The sequence below is a fragment of the Solanum pennellii genome, chromosome 12, assembly GCF_001406875.1.
Source record: "Solanum pennellii chromosome 12, SPENNV200".
Lineage (NCBI taxonomy): Eukaryota > Viridiplantae > Streptophyta > Magnoliopsida > Solanales > Solanaceae > Solanum > Solanum pennellii.
In genome coordinates this window covers 563,357-584,881 of record NC_028648.1, presented here as the reverse complement: position 1 = coordinate 584,881, position 21,525 = coordinate 563,357, and the positions used below count along the sequence as shown (strand labels likewise).

The 21,525-nt window shown below is 30.3% G+C and overlaps 3 protein-coding genes across 3 annotated transcripts; 2 read left to right on the top strand and 1 right to left on the bottom strand.

The window, feature by feature from the left end:
* Window positions 1-697: 697 nt before the first annotated feature.
* Window positions 698-7,904, top strand: LOC107007550 (protein DETOXIFICATION 40-like). Its single transcript, XM_015206216.2, has 7 exons — window positions 698-1,104; window positions 1,942-2,573; window positions 4,879-4,935; window positions 5,605-5,843; window positions 6,660-6,778; window positions 6,878-6,964; window positions 7,444-7,904. Exons 1-7 carry the CDS (start codon window positions 766-768, stop codon window positions 7,507-7,509), a joined length of 1,539 nt encoding a protein of 512 aa, XP_015061702.1. The 5' UTR covers window positions 698-765; the 3' UTR covers window positions 7,510-7,904.
* A 4,061-nt stretch (window positions 7,905-11,965) lies between these two features.
* Window positions 11,966-15,008, top strand: LOC107005737 (septum-promoting GTP-binding protein 1-like). Its single transcript, XM_015204389.2, has 5 exons — window positions 11,966-12,472; window positions 13,268-13,388; window positions 13,581-13,677; window positions 13,768-13,891; window positions 14,499-15,008. The coding sequence occupies exons 1-5, from the start codon at window positions 12,104-12,106 to the stop codon at window positions 14,661-14,663; spliced, it is 876 nt and encodes a 291-aa protein (XP_015059875.1). The 5' UTR covers window positions 11,966-12,103; the 3' UTR covers window positions 14,664-15,008.
* Window positions 15,009-15,488: 480 nt separating this feature from the next.
* Window positions 15,489-20,817, bottom strand: LOC107006724 (homeobox-leucine zipper protein HDG2-like). The gene is made up of 13 exons (XM_015205240.2): window positions 20,751-20,817; window positions 19,973-20,077; window positions 19,081-19,268; window positions 18,855-18,972; window positions 18,380-18,571; window positions 17,852-18,301; window positions 17,480-17,581; window positions 17,188-17,388; window positions 16,925-17,099; window positions 16,540-16,817; window positions 16,342-16,437; window positions 15,799-16,172; window positions 15,489-15,633 (listed from the first exon to the last, which is right to left on the bottom strand). Exons 2-12 carry the CDS (start codon window positions 20,060-20,062, stop codon window positions 15,810-15,812), a joined length of 2,253 nt encoding a protein of 750 aa, XP_015060726.1. The 5' UTR covers window positions 20,063-20,077; window positions 20,751-20,817; the 3' UTR covers window positions 15,489-15,633; window positions 15,799-15,809.
* Window positions 20,818-21,525: the final 708 nt, after the last annotated feature.

The following is a 21,525-nucleotide window of genomic DNA, read 5'->3' as shown; positions in this document are numbered from 1 at the left end:
TCCAAAAAGTTCGATCGATAATTATAAAGAAATAGACCAATTAATTAGAACACCAAGTTTGAATTTGGTTTATGTAGCCAAATTGGAAACTCCGACCACCTAGGTATGGCAAAATTCTAAGACTTCTGTTTTTATTTATATTTTATTATTTTAAATTTTACGTTCTTTAAAAAATTACTTAAGTTTATCGTATAATTTTATTTTATATTCTTTTGAAATTAAGTTTTTAATAAATGAGCATAAATTAATTAATAAAATTATTATTTGAACATGAATTAGTCATTTAGTTTTTTTATATCAGATCAAATTCATACTTTTAAGGATAATAACTTTCAATGGTAAAATAGGAAGAATAATGAAGTATTTATGTATTGATTTTATAAATGACAAGTATTAACGAATATCTATTTTTAGTGTGAACGACGTATAAATAAAAATGGAGAGAAAACCAAGGAACATGTAGTAAGAACGATATATAAATATGAACAAAGAGAATATTAATAAAAACATCTATTTTTTAGTAAAGATGATATTTAATTAGAAACGAAGGAATATTGCTTTTTCATGTTTTGAATTTTTTCGTAAAAATTTTAGCTCCGTTACAATGTGGTATATTTATATCCCAAAAATATGAATCACATAAGCGCTTACGTTTGTTTATTTTCCTTCTATATATATTATATATATATACACACTCACTAATATTACTACATTTATTAAGTTTTTTTTTTCAACTTTATCCTCTTTCTTCAGTCACCGGAATTGATGGCTTCGCCGGAAAACGACATTTACCGGCCATTTCTACAAAACAATGTAACATCATTATCACCACAATTATCTGAAACTCACAATTTTGAATCGAGCAACGAGCTCGAAACTGTGCTTTTGGACACTGAAATAACTCTCTGGAGTAAACTCCGATTAGCGACATGGATAGAAATGAAGCTCCTCTTCTTCCTTGCTGCTCCGGCGGTTATGGTTTACATGATTAATTACATCATGTCTATGTCGACTCAGATATTCTCCGGTCACTTGGGTAATCTTGAGCTTGCTGCTGCTTCACTTGGAAATACAGGGATTCAAGTTTTCGCGTATGGTCTTATGGTATGGTTTTCGTTAATGCAGATAACATGTTTGATATATTGTCTGAGTCACAAAATTGAAGTTATTCTGGAAAAAAATGATGAAAATAGGAAGAAATATAGGCGGATTCATGATTTAAAGTTTATGAGTTCGTATACTCGATTCACAATCACATATTTATATATAGTTTATGAATTTATTAATAAAAATACAGCATATGTGCAAAAGTTACTGAGTTCGAACAAATTTTGGATAATCAGAGTTATTTTTAGTCTTAGGTGAAATTGTACTATTTCGTGAAATATGTTTTTTTTTTCCTCAAAAATGAGGTAAGGGGAAGAGATTACGTTAAATAAAAGTTAAGCTAGTCAATCAAGTAAGATTTTCAGTAAGGTGGGGAGCCAAACTTTCATCAATTATGTGAAAGTTCATATAGTCGAGCTACTTACATGAAACTAAGATTTCCCGTAAGGTCAATTATGTCAAAGTTCATATAGTCGAGCTACTAAGATTTCCCATAAGGTGCCCCCCCCCCTAAGGTGGGGGTCAAACTTTCATCAATTATGTGAAAGTTCATATAGTCGAGCTACATACATGAAACTAAGATTTCCCGTAAGGTCAATTATGTCAAAGTTCATATAGTCGAGCTACTAAGATTTCCCCCAAGGTGGCCCCCCTAAGGTGGGGGTCAAACTTTCATCAATTATGTTGAACTAAGATTTCCCATAAGGTGGGGTGTCAAACTGTCATCGATTATGTGAAACTAAGATTTCCCGTAATTATGTGAAACTTCATATAGTCAATCAAATGAGTTTTAAGATTTCTAGTAATTTACGTTTGTGTGTTTGTAAATGGCAGTTGGGCATGGGAAGTGCAGTGGAAACACTATGTGGTCAAGCATTTGGGGCAAAGAAATACGATATGCTTGGTGTTTATCTTCAAAGATCGACAGTTCTGTTAACTCTAACAGGAATCTTACTCACCATAGTGTACATTTTCTGCAAGCCAATTCTAATATTCATAGGCCAAACTGAGAGAATTGCAGCAGCAGCGGCATTGTTTGTGTACGGTTTAATCCCTCAGATATTTGCCTACGCCATTAATTTTCCGATTCAGAAATTCCTTCAAGCTCAGAGCATTGTAGCCCCGAGTGCATACATCTCCGCTGCTACGTTAGTGTTGCATTTGGGGTTGAGCTGGGTGGTGATTTTTAAGATTGGGCTCGGGTTGCTTGGGGCGTCATTGGTGTTGAGTTTGTCGTGGTGGATAATTGTTATAGGCCAATTTGTGTACATTGTGAAGAGTGAAAAATGTAAACAGACATGGAAAGGGTTCAGTTGGATGGCGTTTACCGGCTTGCCGGAGTTCTTCAAGTTATCGGCGGCCTCGGCAGTGATGCTGTGCTTGGAGACTTGGTACTTTCAGATTGTGGTGCTTCTTGCTGGCTTGCTTGAAAATCCTGAAGTGGCTTTGGATGCTCTTTCTATTTGGTAAGAACAAAACTCCCTGCCAATTATTTTTGCGAGAAACAGTTTGTGTTTGAACAATATATTTAGAGAACACTTTTGAGCGCCAATTAGTGTTCAATTGAATTTTTTATAGTGTTTTAAATGTATTACATGTTTTTTTTTTTTGAAAAAAAAGAAGACTTTTTTATCTATTAACTTCTGCTATTTGTACTTATTTTCTTCCAAAATTTTGGCTAAATGCCTTACTTTTTAAAAATAAGCATTTTACACTTTTATTATTGCAAAAGCTTGACCAAAGGTTAATAAGAAATAGAATTGTAAGAGAGATACTGTACCAAAACATCTTTTGAGTTTTATAATTTTAAATAAATCAGAGTAGAATAATGAAATTAAAGAGTTACTAAATATATATAAAAAAAATCTTTTTAACATAGTACTCTCTTCATTTCATATTAATTGAATTATTGTGACATTTTTCATTTTGCAAATTAACTTAATTGTTTAATTTTCGTGACTACTTTTAAAATGTTACTTTCAATTTTACCCTTCATTAATTAATATTGAAATTAGTTATTAATTAATTTTTAGTTATTTTAATCATAAGAAAAAGGTAAAACAAAGTACATTTCATGGTCTTTTTACTCTTTCTCAGATTCCATTCCCATTAAAACTGTATTCCTTCCCATTAAATTTGAGCAAATTTGCTTGTTTTACTATTTTTTTCTATTTATTTTTAAAAATATATATTTAGTAAGATTTTACAATTCAATTGGAAAAACTCAAACTCTTGAATATTTACGTTCATGATCTTTTACTCCAATTGAGTAAATTATAGTTAATAAACAAGATATTAAAATATTTTACGATGCATACATTATATCTCAATGTCCCTTTTATAAATAAATATTCGTATATTTACAAAATTTTAAATGACATATAATCTTATGAAGATTTAGTTGTCAGATCTTTTCATATAGTGTAGAGCTGAGCATGAGTCTTTTTATATAAAATTTAAACTGATTTATTTTTTTAATATAAAATATGAATTTATTAGTCAACTTTAACATTAAAAAAATTGAAATTTTAAATTATAATCTGAAATCACAAATCCAAAGGCTGATTTGAGAAGATGACTTCATATCGCATGTCCAAACACAAGTTAACAATACATGTTACTTTTATCAAGTTTCACGATAAGTATCTTTTTTATTGCAGCGCTTATCCTATTTTTTGTCTCTTCCTTCTCAACAATGCGGCGTTTTTTTCTTCTTTATTTGACGTAGAAAATGTTTACGTAGTTATAAATCATTTGAAAAGTATTTATATTTAGTTTTGTTTGATTTGGTAATCCAAACACAAATGATAAATAACCTGTCATAACATGTCAAATAATAGTGTAAAATATCTACCTGCACTACGTTCTATCTGATTGCAAATTGTGAAAATAGACTTCTAGATCCATTTTTTCTTTAACCAAACAATAATGGAGATAACTTTTTAAATGATTTTGCATGGAAAAAAGCTTTGTACCCTACTGCTTTGAGTTTGAGCCCACACAAAAGTTAGAGACATGCTTTTTATTATTCTGTCTAATCCAATTCATCTAACACATTCAGAGTTGTTTGATACACGGGATAAGATGAAAATAGGTGGGGTGGATTACGCGATTCAAAACTTCACTAGTATTAAGATTTTCCAAAATTACTATTAAATTTATTTGATAAATGTAAATTTAACTTAGATAATGTTGTCATTAAAAATAAAAACACTTGAGTTTTTGAAAATTAACTTCTCTTATTCATGTATAACTTGTCATGTTCTGTGAAGACAGAATTTTTCTAATGATTTAATCCTTTTGGAAAAAGAATGGCATAGCAATAGAGATACAATATTAAACACACCTAATTTCAGGTCTGACAGTGCAGCTTATTTAATACTTATCTAGATTTGTGTACTCAATTTGTACCACTAGAGTATTAATACTTGTATTTTATTTGATTGCAATACTGTTCATATTTGAAAAGATTTAAGTTATATATACCGATAGTGTAATAACTTATCACATGGTGAGTGTGATTTCAAAAGTGGTTCTCATACATCCTTACCGTTACGAAAGTCAAGTTAACTTCTCTTTTAGTTAAAATGTCAACTTAACCTCCTTAAGAACATAAGTGAAGTATAGCAAAAGTACTACTTAAAGGATGGTTCTTTCATTATTTAGATATAAGTCTGATTATTTGTCAACTGTAGAATCTAAGGTATGTTACAAATTTTCAATTGCTAACCATTTTGCCCTTTCCTTGTGTTTGGTGGTGAATAACTCAAGCATGTCAATTTCTGGTTGGGTCTTCATGATATCAGTTGGATTCAATGCAGCAGCAAGGTCAGTTCTCATTTTAGCTTACCTTTTTCTCGTAGTTTGTTACTCTTTTTGAGATTGGCGTTTGAGGCAGATAATCTATTTTTTTGTTTCTGTATATGAATAGGAATAGATATATAGATACCGTAACTTGGTCTCAACTGACAACTAAGCACTCCAACTTTGAGAATGCACATCTATGATCTAGACACCTCAGCTTGTCCCCACTCTGGCTTGTCAGCGCCCTACCTTGATGTGTCTAGATGATTATTTTGTAAGTTGGAGTGTTCAATTGACACAATGAAGACGAGTTGAGGTGTCTAGATGTGCATCCTCAAAGATGAAATGTTTAGTTGCCAGTTGAGGCCATGAGGCGTCTATCTATGTATTATGCCTTCTCATTAATGTTGACTGCTGCTCATTGGTAATTCTGACGATACTTTGTTTGTACCATACAATGGAATGCAATGAAGCAAGTTTGTGTATTAATTATTCTCGATATCTTCCAAGCTTTCTAATGCATGTTGGGAATTTACATTTTTATCAGGTTTATGTGCAATAACTGAATTGTTTGAGTTTATATGGAAATGGTCATGCAAATTGCTGAACTTGAGATGTATTTTTAAGGATAATTATGATTGAAATGGGGAATATCCTTTCTGACTTTCTTAAATGTGACATGCTGATGAACAGTGTGAGAGTGAGCAATGAACTAGGAGCAAGGCATCCCAAATCAGCAGCGTTTTCTGTTGTCGTGGTTACATCATGGTCTTTCATTCTCTCAGTGATTGCTGCAGTCATCGTTCTTGCATTGCGTAATCTCATCAGTTATGCCTTCACTGAAGGTGAAGTCGTGGCTGAAGCTGTCTCGGATCTTTGTCCATTGCTTGCTCTTTCTCTCATGCTCAACGGAATTCAGCCCGTCTTATCAGGTAAGAGGTTTATCAAGCATCCTCTTTACAATTTGAAACCTTACTTGAAATAACATAATACATAAATGTGTCCTTTAAATGTACAATATGCTGTGGGCAATACACTATATGATTTGCTTCTTCCACAAACAATTCTTTGAATCTCCTTTTGATTGATCACTGAGAACAGATCAATTTTTCTTATGGACCATAGGTACTATATTGAATTTGAATCAGATTTAGGAGCGATATATATCGAGTTTTTAGTAGAGAAAAATTTCTTGCACATGTAGTGGAACAAGTGTAGAACATATCATAACAGAATCAATGTCACCTGAAATTGCAAGTGTTATGGGTTTCAGTGCAAGATTTGGATCTTTGGCCCTTGAGTTCCTCAACATACGTCCATATACTTATATAGTATTACTTGATTGTCGAACACTGTCAAATGGATGATTCTGACCGTGCTCTAAAGGCAATACAATCAACTGATTATTCTTTGAATAAGCAAATAACAAATGATCCTTCAAAAATACACAAACTGAAGGCAAATGAAAAACGAAGCACAAGCAGAGGAAAAAGATTTCGTTATAGAAAAAGAGAGAAAATCTTTAATTAGGGAATTGATGAAATCGGCAATTCTGGTACTACTACTCAAGTTCAACCATCTAATTGTTTCTCTGTATTTAGGTCTGAATATAAACAACACCCTCCGATGGTGACTCAACTTATAGTTATTATCTTAGAAAGTCACTATTACTTGAGTGACTATTTGAGAAATCAACTCCTTGCTTTGTTGACATATCTGACAAAATTCATGTACTTAAATCTTAAAAGGCGTGGCCGTTGGCTGTGGATGGCAAACCTTCGTGGCCTATGTCAATATAGGCTGCTATTACATTGTCGGAGTTCCATTGGGTGCTCTTCTTGGCTTTTACTTCAAACTTGGCGCTAAGGTAATTTCACCATTCTCCGTTAACATTCTCCACAACCAAATTTCTAGTCTCAGTCTTAACATTATAGAAAAGATAACAACATTATTCTGGTGCATACAGGGAATATGGTCAGGAATGCTGGGAGGTACAGTGATGCAAACAATCATTTTAATATGGATCACCGCTCGAACTGATTGGAATAAAGAGGTAAACTCTTTAATTTTTCTACTGCTTGTAATCATCCTGTTAGAAGTAGACAACATTATTCCAAAACACTATTTAATTGCAAAACTCCTTATGCTTATTATAAAGTCATCTAGTTACCTATCTATTTTAAGATCATTTCTTGGAAACGTTGGCATAACTACGAAATCAAGTCCAAATTTAAGTTGGTCAACAAGAATATACCCAATGTAACCTCATAGGTTGAGTCTAAGGAGGGTAGAGTGTACACTGACCCCTTGTTAAGTTATCAATACAAGACAACGATTCCAGATGAACTGGCTCTTAGGATACAAAAAATATGGCGAGAGCATCCTTTCCTTGAGCTAAACATGAATTGAGACGGATCTAGAGCAGGTTCAATCGTTCAACCAAACTCGTTGTTTTTGGCCTAATCCATAAGGGAAGTCCTGCAAAAAACTGAATCTATTGATTATAAATTCTACATTCGTCTTCGATTGTAGGTGGAATCAGCTCAGAGTAGGTTGAAAAGGTGGGATGACAAGAAAGAAACAATTCTAGAGGAATAGATGAATTTTGGATGGACAAAAAGGAGATTCATGCTAAGGGATTTTCCCATGTTTTCTCTAACAAATGAGGTTTCCACAAAGCTAATAATGTAGTAATAGTATCAATTTTTGTATGAAGATGATCAAGAATCAAGATTAATTATGAAGTTGATATATAAAATTGTAGTCAAGGTCCAAAAAAATTATTTCCCATCCATTTAAGATGTAACTTGCCATTGATTTTTTATTGTTGTAATGTGTATGTTAAATATCTATACAAGTGGATGAATTAGTGAGGGAGTTTGAAGCTCGATTTCATTATTGGGTAACATTAATATCCTGCCTATAGCAAAATTCCTGTAATGAACCAAGGATTGGACATGCAAAAGTTATGGTTGAAATTATCGCTTGTTTGACATGCTTTGTTATGAAATAAAATTGTATCGTTGTTATTGGTTAAAAATATAATTTTTGACAATGATGATATCAGAATCAAGCAAAAAACATTTTGCTTGGCTAACATTTACAATTTATTATTTTCATGCCATGATTAATCTCATCAAAGTCAATCAACAAGACAACAACCTATTTACAAGGACAATATAACAAGAATTCAATTATTGTTTTTATGACATAATTAATCTCATCAATAACAATTATCATTCTATTACACACAAGAAATTGTAAGTATATAATAGTTATTATTCTGATCATGTTAATACTTTCTCGGTTTCATATTAGTGTATCACTTTTTTTATACTCATTAAAATGAAGCCTATAATTTTTTTTTGGGAATTTTGCAAATAAATGTGAAAACTTTAACTTAATTTTTTTAACGTGAACAATTAATATGAAATAACTATTTTTAATAAAATGATAATTAACTGATATGGAACGGAGAGAATATAATTTATTCTCATCAAAGTGGATCAATAATCATTATAAACATGAAATTTTTCAATATTCATCAACCTTGTTTAGAGGAATATTACAATTGTAGTCTCTTATAATTCTTTAAATACAATGTTAGTATCAAACTAGCTAGGTAGCAAGAATCAAAACAAATGTTGGGGTAGCAAAGTGAAAAAAATATATATTCAGAAAAGAATTAATATTTTAATTCAAATTTCTGGTCGTATTAATTCACAAATTTTTTAAACAAATGCCACCTAATTGCAAATACCAAAAAACATAATGAAGAAACAATGAAACTTCTTTATTATTATTTTTTTAAAAAAAAAAAAAAAAAAAAAACTCACCATGAAACATGTACATGTGTGCACCCACATGGGACATTATTATTAGCTCATGTTAAGATTATATTCCATATTATTATTATCATTATTATTATTATTATTATAAGGTATGAAAAAGAGCCCATTTTTAAAAATAAATTTGGTAGAGAAAGAGAAAGATGATGAGATTTGATTAAGATGACATGTGGTTAGCATTTTCAGTCCCTTTGTTTCTAATAATTCTACTTTTTAAAATATTGAACCAAACATAACTAATTTTTCAATTATTTGAGATGTGTATCTTTGGTTCATCTCCATGAATATTCATAATTTTTTTTAGATTTATTAATATATTGTTCAAATGTTTAATTACCCAAGTATTATGCTAGAATTGTATTGTTATTTTACATTTGAGGATAATATGCTTCTAACACTAATTTAGTTATAATATATTTTTTACATTGAGAGATAAAAAATACTCATTATAATTAGTTAAATCTTAGTAGATGAAATATGACGAATCATATATCACAAGGACTAAAAGTTAGATTTCATCAATAATTAAGGAACCCAAGGTACTCGTTCTGTTTAGTTTCACTTGATCCTTATATTAAAAATATCTTTTTTACTCGCTCTACATTATAACAAATTAAGAGAAAATTTATTGTATCCTCTTCTAATACATCAATCCTTTATCATTAAATAATTATATAGAGTATTAGTACTATTTTTTCTTCTCCTAGTAGTCAAATTTCAATTTTTGAAATACAATTAGTAGGATAATTTTAATAAAATAGTCTTTTAATAAATATTTTCTTAAAAAATAAGATCAAATTAATACGAGTCAAATATTATGAAACAGGCATAATCATACTATCCTTCCTAAATATATAAATAAACTTTCGAATGAGTGACCCTCACATGCTATATATACTTTTAAAAATGGATATTATTATACTATAAAGTTTTATTAATGTCAAATTGCCTAAAAATTCCCAAACCAAACGAATATCCTCCAATAATTTTAATCGATTAAAATTAGTTTAATGTCTCCTAATTAGGTGTCGGCCATACCTAATCATTAAACACGCTCTCAATTGATAAACACGTATTATTGTAGGGTTCACATAATTTCGAAATCACTCGACCGCCTATTAATTAATCTTTTATCGTAATTATCAATTTTTATACTTTTGTTTAGGTTTATGTTCTCGATCGTTAAGATATATCGTGTCCTGTCATATTTAATAGTCTCTTTTTAATTTTTTTTGAAATATCTTATTGTGTCGTGTCGTGTCATGTCTAATCGTCTCTTCTCAATTCTTTCTTAGAATATCTTTGTCTCTCCTTAGATCTATCAGTGTCAACCTATCACACGTCTTCACCAGAGCCTCTGTGCTCCTTCTATATACATGCGCGAACCATCTCAGTCTGATGTACACCAACACTCTACCTCCTATAATATAGCAAGTCCGAAAATCACTCTATAAAACTTATATTTTAATTCTTGATGACACATTCTTATTTATAGATTATATCATATACGAACTTTGATTTCATTCATTCCATTTTAATACAACATCATCATCGATCTCTCTATTTTCTTAGACGTGTTAAAGATTTTTCATAGTGTTAAAATGATTTTAATTTTTTTTCTAATACACGTGGAATATGAGAATTTAAAACTCATGAGTAGGTCTTGCGGGCCCTCAATCAACACGCTAATCAATTAGAAACATGTATTATTGTTGGGTCCAAATATTTTAAACTCCTTAAATATTATATCATTTTCTATTTTCTTAAAAGAAAAATAATATCACTATTTATTCTTATAAAAAAAAATGAAATTTTACCTGATTAAAAATTTTAAAAAAGTATACTAGAAGTTACAATTTTTTATATAATTTAAAATACATTAAAAGATATAAAAAGAGTTATCGTAAATACAATAATTTATTTTAAATCTCTAAAAAACAGTAATAGTATCATATAAAACGGAATGGAGCATACAATTCTTAAAGAACTACAAAACTTTAATTTCAGTATTATTAACATTTAAAAATATGAAAAACTTATTTAAAAAAATAAATAAATACACAATCAAATCTCTTTATAATAGTTATCTTCTGTGATAATATCATAACAATTTAAAAAATAAGTCAATTTTCATATTACATCATATTATATGTTCTGTATAATAATATTTCGCTATTACTAATAAAAAAATATCCATATAAACAATGTCATTACCAAGAAATCTGATGGTACATATTAAGACTTAAAATTAGGTTAGTTGATATTTTCATACTTCCAAACTTATAAATGAATTATTTTTTTCTTGAAAATAAGATTTTTATTTTATTTTATGGTATATATAATAATATAAAATAAAATAAATAATGAGTAATGAGTGGGGCACCTCTTTCCAATTTAGATACCTTACATGGTTGCATGATTATTGGCTACACGTGAAAATTGACCCTTTCTTCATACATTTGTCGGTTCTTTAATTAATTTACTAGTTATTAATTTCTCCATTTTTTTTACGATAAAAGAAAATTGGTCGTTGTTATCTTTTGAATGTATATTAGATAAATTATGTTTTAATATAATATTTAATAATTATGTTAAAAATTGTATTAAATATATTTCGTGTGATAAGCTTGACCGGAAAAGCTTTTTTTTTTAATGATAAGAGAACCTTGTTATCCATCGGATGTGCACGAGATAAATTTTTGCTTCGATATATAATATCCCGTAAGTTACACTGAACTCAAACGTGCTCCATATTGCAGTTTTGACTAAAAGATGAATCTGTACACAAAAAATAAATCTCACTCTGATATAATATTTCGTAAACTACATTAAAATCACACTAAATATGTCGTATGCGACGAACTTGATCGAAAAGACGAGCAAAAGATATAGTTATACTTTATTACAAAACATTTGCTTATATAAAAAGATATTTACTTTTTTTTTTGTCTCACCAACCTATAGACAACTATATTTGAAAATAATAATTACATAATTTATATTTTCATTTAAACCTTTTAAACGGTCAACCGTCCCTAATTACACGGCAATAGTTACAAACTTAATTAGCCATTTACCACACATTAAAAATAGAAAAAATAAAATGAATGGTAAAAGTTCAAATTATTTTAAATTCCACACAAAAAAACAAACTCTAAGAAGAAGAAAGAAAAATAAATAAATAAAAAGAAATTATGATTAATAATTCAGCAAAAGAGTCTTTGTCTTTTTTTTTTCTCTCTTTTAAGGCCAAAAGAAGAAGCTAAGCACTATAAGCATTAGCTCCCTCTTGAGGCCTTTTTTTTTCCTTAAGAAATTAAATCACCAAAAAAAAGAGAAAAAAAATGACTAAACGTTTGCTCCTTTGTTATAGAAGAATGGTTCATTTGAATATGAAAAGAAAAATAGTATGTAAATTTACAATTTTACAAAAATATTTGAATTCATTTTGGAACAAAGTTCTTGCTTGTTGGTTAGGTAAGTCTATTAATTATAGACAATTGTCACATAATCAATCTTTTCCAACCACCACGGCCGCCGCCACGGGGATGCCATCTCCGCCAGCTGGGGCGGGGATGGCGTCCCCCGGAGGGTTTTCGGAGAATATGTCATCCACATGTTGTTGTGATCATTCTAAGGATTCATCTGAGAATGTTGTTGCCTTGAAGATTAGTCTTTTGGGTGATAATCAAATTGGAAAGACAAGTTTCTTGGTAAGTTTTTTTCTTCTTCTATATATATTCAAATGAGGTATCAGAGTCAGATTCATTTTTCGAGGTTGAACCTCCATGTTGTATTTTTCATGTTTTAGATGTTTGGTTTGATGTGTGGAGTTAGAGTCAGATTCATCTCTATTCTTGGTATATGTATTGGAGGTTTAACCTCCATATCGTGTTTTTCATGTTCGAGATATTTGGTTTGGATATGTAAGGTTAGAGTCAGATTCATCTGTGTTCTTGATATATTCGATGTTGAAACTCTATGTTACGTTTTTCATGCTCTAAATGTTTGATTTTGACATGTGTGGGTTGTAAAGATGAATTAATTTAACCAATGAGTTTAATTTTTAATTTCTCACCATCGAATCCATTGAAAATTTGAAAATATGAGTTCAAAATTTAATATTTAGTGAAAATTTTCAAATTTTCTTAGTATTATTGGTTTCAACTAAACTAATATGGTAAACAAGTTTGCATCCTCCTTGAGATAATGGACCTTATGTTTTCTCATATGATTTTAGATGGTTTTCGTTTTATAGACAATCTTTTGAGATTGAGTTACGTTTAAGATTCATTTCTCATTATTAAGAAAATGGATTTTCAATGGAATTAATCCGAAATCCATAGGTGACAAATAAAAAATTCAGATGAATTTCTAACTCGATCATAGAAAATTCTATTTTTTAATAGTGTTATTAGCAATATTATTGATTTATGTATTTGTAGTTTTAATTTTGATCCATATGTAACTAATTTTTCTTGTTTTTATTTTTTCTTTCCAAATTGAAGAGAAAATATGTAGGAAAAGAGGAAGTAGATGAAGGATTGTCAACCAAAGGAGTAAATCAAATGGACAAAACTTTATGTGTGAAAGGGACAAGAATCTCATATAGCATGTGGGAAGTTAAAGGTATAAAAAAAAGTTATTTTCAAATTTATAGGTCACAAGTTCGAATCGTGACAGTAGTTACGAATACTTTTATTAGATAAATTGTTTAAATTGCACTAATTTGAGTTGCAGTCCTTTTTAAAACTCTGCTAACACGAGATGTTTTTTATATCGAACCGTTGATCTTAATTAATAATGATAATAATAATGCAGGTGATGTTTCTGGCCCAACTCAAATTCCAATGGCTTGTAAGGATTCTGTAGCAATGTTTTTCATGTTTGATCTCACAAGTAGATGTACACTCAGTAGGTATGACGTTTAATTTATATTCACCGACAGTATATATATAACGTAATTTTTATATTATCAGTATAATTTAACGTGTCGTTTTTTGTGTAGTGTCCTTAGCTGGCATCAACAAGCACGTCAATGGAATCAGACAGCAACTCCTGTAATGATAGGGACAAAGTTTGATGATTTTGTGAAATTGCCATTGGATCTTCAATGGACAATTGCAAGTCAGGTATATATCATTTTCATTATTTTTTATTGCTTACGGATCTTAGCGTACGATCTGAATTGTTTTCCTCTTGATTTTGAATTTTAGTATCTAAAAGGTTTATATGTGCAAGCGATCTAGGTCTGTATTAATAGTGATTAAACTAAAATGTTTATTAAAAGTGTTCAAAATTTAATATATGAAGTATAAACATGATTTTTTTTTATTTGTATACATAGTATAATTTTCTATATATACCATAGAATTTTTCAAAGAAGAATATTTAAATGACCATCATTCATTTTACGCAGATATAACATTATGAGTTTTGAGCTAAAGATATAATAATTAAAAATTAGTGTCAATAAAGAGTGACAGTTTTGAATGCTTTAAGAACTTTCTTATCTCTTGCATTTCTTTCAAATCTATTCTGAAAAAAAACTATTTTCTTGAGTCAATGGTCTATTGAAACTCGAAAAGCACCCTCTTTATTCCAGAAAGGTGTTCACCCTATTGTCTTCAGACACATGTCACATGTGAAACTATACTGAATATGTTATTGTTATTGTATCCGTTTAACGATTTCGTTCGTTTTTGATACTTATATTATACAAAATGTGACTTTGAACAGGCAAGAGCATATGCAAAGGCACTAAATGCACCATTATTTTTCTCAAGTGCAACATACAACATTAATGTGAACAAGATATTCAAGTTCATCACTGCTAAACTCTTCAATTTACCATGGTCATTGGAGAGAAATCTCACAATTGGTGAACCTATCATTGACTTTTAGGTTTAATTTCTCTTATTTTCTGTAATTAAAAAAAAAAGAAGAAAAACGGTTTGCTTTTTTTTTTTTAATTAATAGTAGATAGATGTGAGAGAATCCAAAAGATTCGAAGAAAAAGAAATGATGATTCATATAGCCAACCGGTCACTAGATAATTGTTTCCACCTAGTGAAAATTCGGGTTGTCTTCATATGCCATTTTATGCATTGGAGAAAATATTTCCATTTCTTTTTCTCATTTTTCTTTTGATGTACTATGGTGTTGTAATTTACTAGTTACTTTAATCAACAATATCCATTGGTATCGATTTATCAGTCAATAAAATGATATGAGAAACATTGACGATCAGAGTTCAAATCTCAACAATCTATTCAGGCACGCTAGATGATTTATTCTTATGCCTATGCCTTTGTCAAAGTTAATCGATGTATGTGTTAGTTTAAAAACAAAAAGGTAACATGTAATAAATGAAATAGTCAAAGTACGCACAAATTGAACTGATCAAATTCAAAGGATGTGATTGACTCAAAGGGTTGGTTCGTATTAAAAAGCTACTTGAAAAATTGAGACGTTTATATCTCCAAAAGACTACCATAAGCAAATATAACCTACGAAATAAACATTTCAAACAACGAGAAAACGAAAAACGAAAAATAAATAAAACCACATGAAGTTCAACTTTTTTTATTTCATACCATAATACTGCAAAAGACAGACAAAACAATCTGCCAATTGCTACAATGTTTTGATGGACTTATAATAAGTCACATAACATCAAAAGGGTAATCCCTATTATTCTATTATATAGTTTTTTTTTATTATTATTTCTTCCTATCTATGGAATATTGCCACAAGAAGTCATTTCACGAACCTCTTTACCCTAAAACAAAAAAAAATAAAATATTTCTTCTTGTAATAGAAAGTTGAAAGGTGCGCTCTTGACTTCCTCTTTATTCCTTATTATCACCCTACCCTGCAATTACAAAAAAACAAACATAAATATTCGATTCGTATATATATATATATACTGACAGTATAACGTTATTAATTTAATTCAACATGTTATGACTAGTGCTTTAGTCCTTTCACTGGTAAAGTTATGATCACGATGAGAAAAAATTAAAAAATATATACTTACAGGGAACGCGATCAAGTTGGCTGAGGTAAGAGGGCAGCCTTGATCCTTTCAATAGTGCAAGCAATCAAATTGTTGACGGTAGCAACAGATCCCAATGAGATGTTAGCAACAGGGACGAACTCAACCATAATCTGAAACGCGACGGTGAGCAAAGATCCACCAGAGCCATGATTATAAGTTCCCCTGACTCCTGGTGGACCATCGGGGAGAATCGCGAAACCAGAAGGCAGAAGAGAAACAGACTCTGGATCTCCACCATTCAAGATAGTGTTCATTGTGCAGATTTCAACTGGTGCATAGATCACATAAGATCCTGTTGGATCAGTGCTACTCTCTTGGAGAATCACAATGTGGCTCTGGTTATCATTCTCACCCTGCAGTATTTAAAATAACGGTTATTCTCTATTTAAACTTACACATTTTCTATGATATCAGACTAGACAGAAGTCTCAGGTCATGATGTCAGAGAGCATGTGAAAAGACGTGTTAAAAAGGAATATAACTTTTTAAATGAAATGATTGACGTAAATTTCAAGGACTTACAATCATCCTTAGTAAAGAGACACAATTGCCTGTCTGAGTACCATTAGCAATCTGAGCAATTTCTTGGAGTGGACTTCCATTGGATAGAATGTCCCACTGTCATAAAAAAAAACGCATAAAAATCAATGTCTGTCAGTCAATGTATATAACTTAAACTCTATTATTTATAAAAACATTAATTAAAAAAAAAAGTGTTACCTCGATACGCGTGTTCTCATTACGGAGGTAATCGAACACGGTTTTCGGAGCAATAGGGAGCCAGAATGAAGTAGCAGCACTTAGGACAATACCAGGTGGTCTACTAGGATCACCAACAGTTTTCCTAGTCATAATTCTAACATTTTCATCAGTGCCATTTCCTGCTGACACAGTTGTCCATTGATTACCAACAGTTGCACTCACTCCAGAGCTAAAAATATTAATCATTCTCTCAGCCAATTTCAACACACTCTTTCTACTCTCCTCAGTTGTTAGCACTGCAAAGAAAAAAAATATTAAATTACGTCTGTCTCAGTTTATGTGACATATATAGTTTGATTATTAAAAAAAAATATATCATGTAAATTGAAACAGAATAACGTACACATGTCATCATTGTTTGGAGTAGGTGTGACCATAACACTTGCAATACGGTCACACTGTCGATCAAGAGCAGCGAGCCAACGCTTCGCACCAAATGCAAGACCAGAACTCACTAGTGGCTTGTAAATAGTATGCACTGTCGAAGCATCAACTTCAACATGCTCAACCCAAGTTACCTAAACAAAAATTAGAAGTATGAGACATAATATAAGTTACGTTAAAAGTGAACAGTAATCGTTATTTCTATTTGTGTTTTTACTATACCTTAGAGCATCCATTTGGTGCATCTTCAATAAGGCATCCAGATGGCCTTTTTCGAGACCTAAGAGCTGGACCAGCGCGTAACTGGTCCAATGAAACATCGACAATTGCCCATGTTCCATCAACTCTGAGCTTGCAATACCTAGCAAAGTAGAATTCCCTAGTTGGAACTTGTGGAGATGCAACTTGAGTTTCAGCTAGTATCTGCAAAAAGAAAATCAATTATATATATACTGACAGTATAAAAGAATTTTTTACTGACGATTAATGACATGACATATATATTATGTATTACCACTTGTATTACTCCATTGGGATTTCCGGCACCTCCAGTTGATATCACATCAACACATGAAGCCCTTGAGACAATGCCAGAGAAAATACTGGCCCAATGATTCTATAGATCACAAAAGAAATAAAAGAATTATTAAGTCGGAAACAGTTTTTCTACACCGTAAAAGTAGGGGTAATTAATAAGCTAGTAAGAATCTATAAAGTTATCTTTCTCAAGATCTATCGAAAACAGACTATAAGTTTTGGGCACACCAATCAAAGTAAAATTGACTCAACAACATGATTAGAACCTAATTATTTACACTATCAGTATATATAACACAAATCTAACTATATTAACGAAAAAAAGTAGAAATAAAATTTAAAAACTTACCACATTCATGAGAATTTGAACTAGGTCAAGCTTGTTCATTATGACAATAGAACCATCCCTTGTAGCCTCAGTAACAAATCCAATAGGTCTAGGCCCAATTCCCCTAGGAAAAACCCTAAAATATTCATCTTCATTTAGCATAAATGATGCATTTTCAATGCTAGGGAACCAAAGTGGTTCATGTATATATGCCATTTGAACAAATTCATCCATAGCTGCCATAACAAGCTCAATGATAAAGGGCTTTTCAATTTCACTAATTGGTGGAATAATCATTGAACTCATAATTGGAACATCCTCAAATCCACCATTTCCATCGACGCGTTGTGGCATCGAGTAAGCAGGAAGAACTCCAAAATCAACAGGAGGAGCAGAGTTGTAACCATTGTTGTTGTTTGGAAATACAGATTTTCCAACAACTCTTCCAGCCATAGATGAGATACGTTCGATCTATATAAAAAAGGAGAGAAAAAAAATTATTATATGACAAACGAATTTAACTTATTATATAACAGTAAGTCTATATACCTCTTCTTTGAGTCTTGCATTTTCGTTCCTTAATTGGCGTTCTTCAAAAGACAAATCACCAATGTTGATACGATGGCCACCACAAGTAGGGCAAGATAGATTGCCCAAAGCTTCTTTGAGCCTCAGCATTTCTGACTTCATCCTCTCAATTTCAATGCGAAGATGTGTGTTCTCGTGCCTCTCAAGTTGATTCTGAAATAAAAGATAAACAAGTTTTAACTTAAATAGTCTATATATAGGGGCGGAGCTAGGGTATAGTTATAACAAGAGATTGTTCATGTCCAAAAATAAGGTGTGTGTAGTAATTAATGTATAATTTATGTAACAAAATATGTTATCAAGGGTAAGATAGAACAATCTAAATGAAAATCATTTTAATTAAAAAAAATGTTACTTTTTCTTTTCTTTTTCTTTATGAAAATCGACTAAAGAAAAAGATGTTACATAAAATATTTGAAAATGTAATTTAGTTTACCTTCATTTGAGTCCTCTTGTTCTGGAACCAAAACTTGACCTGCAAGGGCTCTAACCCTAACTCGCGACTCAGCTCCTTCCTTTGCTTGTCATCTGGGTGGGGACACTCCTTAAAGTACCTAAACACCAAAAAAAAAAAAAAAACTTAGTCCTATATCTTGTTATGTTATCAGTATATATAATAATTAATTAAATATTTTTTTTGATTCTCGTAAATTCATGCTTACGCTTCCAACTCCTGGATCTGATGCTGAGTGTGACGATGATAGCGCTTTCGCTTGCCAGTAGCAGTCTCACCTTCTTCTTGATCATCATTATGATCATCACCACCACCAAGGTCTTGACCAATTGAAGTATCCAAGGTATTTGTTACATTTTCCATTGAATTAGGTTGATTATCCATCATGTTACTTGGCTGTAATAACACAAATAAATTAAATTAAATTAAACAAATGAAAATCTTCAAAATGTTATATGTTTTATATTTGATGAAGGAAAGTGAAGAAAGAACAAATTGAAATATAATTAAATTTATAAGAAGAAAAAGAAAAGGACATAAGTCCTTTTTTTTAAAATTGAAAAAAGTCTATTTAATTAGTTTGACTTATAAGTTACAAGTATATAATAAGAAACAATGATGCAAATGTTTGGAATTTAGTCAACTATTTCTTGACCAATACAAATAAAATAAAATAAAACAAATCCATGACACAGTTCCCTAGATTTAAGAAGAATTTTTTCACTTGAAAATAACAAAAAGAACTTTTGTCTTGTTGAATCTTACTTTGTATTTTTTTGATATTTAAAATTTACTTATGAATAATAAAAATAATATAATAAAAAATTATTTGTTAAAAGAATATATCAAATCAAACATGTACTACTAAAAATGGATGAAGAGGTTAATCAAAAAGGAAAATCATACAAGAATTAAAAGAGATCATTAAAAATTAAAACTTTAAAAGGGGTCAAAATTAGTTTATGTGATCATAGATCCATTTTTTGTTTCAATCTATATGGTTTCTAGAAAAAAGTTGATTAGCGTTCTTATATATGTTATAACATTTTAAGAAAAATAATTTACATTATTGATATATATAAATATTTTTTTTTATTTACCTGACCAAGTGAAATTTCAGTATCATCTGTTCCATCATTTTCAACCAACGGCGGCGTCAAATTTGCCGGACGGGAATGTACAGCCGGCATCCTGCACTCTAAAACCTAAAACAGTAACATAATCAAGAAAATCAATGATAAAGTCGTAAAAATGTTCCAAACATAAAAGATGAAACAAAGAATTTTCATAAAAATAAAAAATACTAATTTAAAAAGATTTGTTTGTAGATTTGACTATGTTTTATTGTTGTTGAAATTATTTGTAGACGTCTCTATTAAGAGAATCTTCAAAGTAAAAAAAAAGATAGTCCGATGCAAATAAATAAATAAATAATTTAAAATGAATTTCACGCAAATCTTGAGCAATCCAACCATGTTTTTTAGCTTTTTTTTTGTGTGTGTATTGGGATCCTTGCCCAACTCCTCATTGTTCATGTGTTTCTTGATTTTAAAAATTGATGTATACATGTATAGATTATCCAAAAGCTTTAAAACCATTAGCAAAACAAAAAAATACAATGAAATCGATGCTACAAAAGAAAAAGAATTTGCAGGAGCCATATGAGTAAGTATATATATACATACACACATATATACATGTATATGGTGTGTGTAAATTGATTAAAACAAGCATGATAACACAAAAGTTCGATTAAAATGCATCTACAACAACATCAACGTTTCAGTACCAAACAATTGAGGTTGACTGATTAAACACATCTAAAAAGAGAAAAGGAAATGAATCTAAAAGGAATGAAAGAAGGATGTATAGGCATACTTTAAGTGAAAGCTCTTTCTTGTTGCTATTGAAGCACTCAAGAGAAGGAGCTATTGAGATTTGTGTGTTGAGAGTGAAGTGTGAGGCTCTATTTATAGTAAAACAAGTCAAGATTTGGACATGAACTAACTTTGACTATTTATGAAAAAAGACAAATTAAAAATAAAAATAGTAGAGGGTTACACTTGTGTGGAAATAAAAAAAAAAGAAATTTTGAAAATTAGAGGAGAAATTAGCTATGAAGAAGAGAAAAATAAAAATTAATGGAAAAGAGGAGTAATTGAAAAACTAAGAAGAGTGTATGTTTATGTGAGTAGGTATTGTGGGGGATTTGGAATTGGAAGCATAAGTATGACTAAATTCAGAATTTGGGTCAACTTTTTATATTGCTCGGTTAAATATATATAAAAATTGTATTTATATATTTACTGAATGCGTTAAGAAAAATAAATAATTTAGACTAAACTTATTAGGATCGGTCAAACACAATATTTGAATTAATTATGTAAAGATTATGAGTAAGAAGCTTCTCGAAGTTTGATTATTATTTTTAATTGGAGTACACGAATTAGTTGACTATGCACGTGCGAGTCGTATGAAAGATTTGTAACGTGCGCATGAAATTGATTTTTGTAATCCATGCTTAAGTTCAAACCATATAAGTAAAAATGAACTGAGAGAGTAATTATTTTGAAAAAATTAATCTATTTAAATTAATTAATCTATAAATTTAACAAACTTGACCTTGTGCCCTTAAAATTGTTTTTTCTTCCAA

What these genes read in the sequence shown, in the direction of transcription:
- LOC107007550 (XM_015206216.2), top strand. Translation starts at nt 766, where the DNA reads ATGGCTTCGCCGGAAAACGACATTTACCGGCCATTTCTACAAAACAAT. An exon ending in AATTCAGCCCGTCTTATCAG is followed by an intron (nt 5,844 to 6,659) that starts GTAAGAGGTTTA and finishes AAATCTTAAAAG; the next exon opens with GCGTGGCCGTTGGCTGTGGA. An exon ending in GAACTGATTGGAATAAAGAG is followed by an intron (nt 6,965 to 7,443) that starts GTAAACTCTTTA and finishes CTTCGATTGTAG; the next exon opens with GTGGAATCAGCTCAGAGTAG.
- LOC107005737 (XM_015204389.2), top strand. Translation starts at nt 12,104, where the DNA reads ATGACTAAACGTTTGCTCCTTTGTTATAGAAGAATGGTTCATTTGAAT. An exon ending in TTGGAAAGACAAGTTTCTTG is followed by an intron (nt 12,473 to 13,267) that starts GTAAGTTTTTTT and finishes TCCAAATTGAAG; the next exon opens with AGAAAATATGTAGGAAAAGA. An exon ending in TAGCATGTGGGAAGTTAAAG is followed by an intron (nt 13,389 to 13,580) that starts GTATAAAAAAAA and finishes ATAATAATGCAG; the next exon opens with GTGATGTTTCTGGCCCAACT.
- LOC107006724 (XM_015205240.2), bottom strand. Translation starts at nt 20,062, where the DNA reads ATGCCGGCTGTACATTCCCGTCCGGCAAATTTGACGCCGCCGTTGGTT. An exon ending in ATGAGAACACGCGTATCGAG is followed by an intron (nt 16,438 to 16,539) that starts GTAACACTTTTT and finishes TTTTTATGACAG; the next exon opens with TGGGACATTCTATCCAATGG. An exon ending in TCTCTTTACTAAGGATGATT is followed by an intron (nt 16,173 to 16,341) that starts GTAAGTCCTTGA and finishes TAAATACTGCAG; the next exon opens with GGTGAGAATGATAACCAGAG.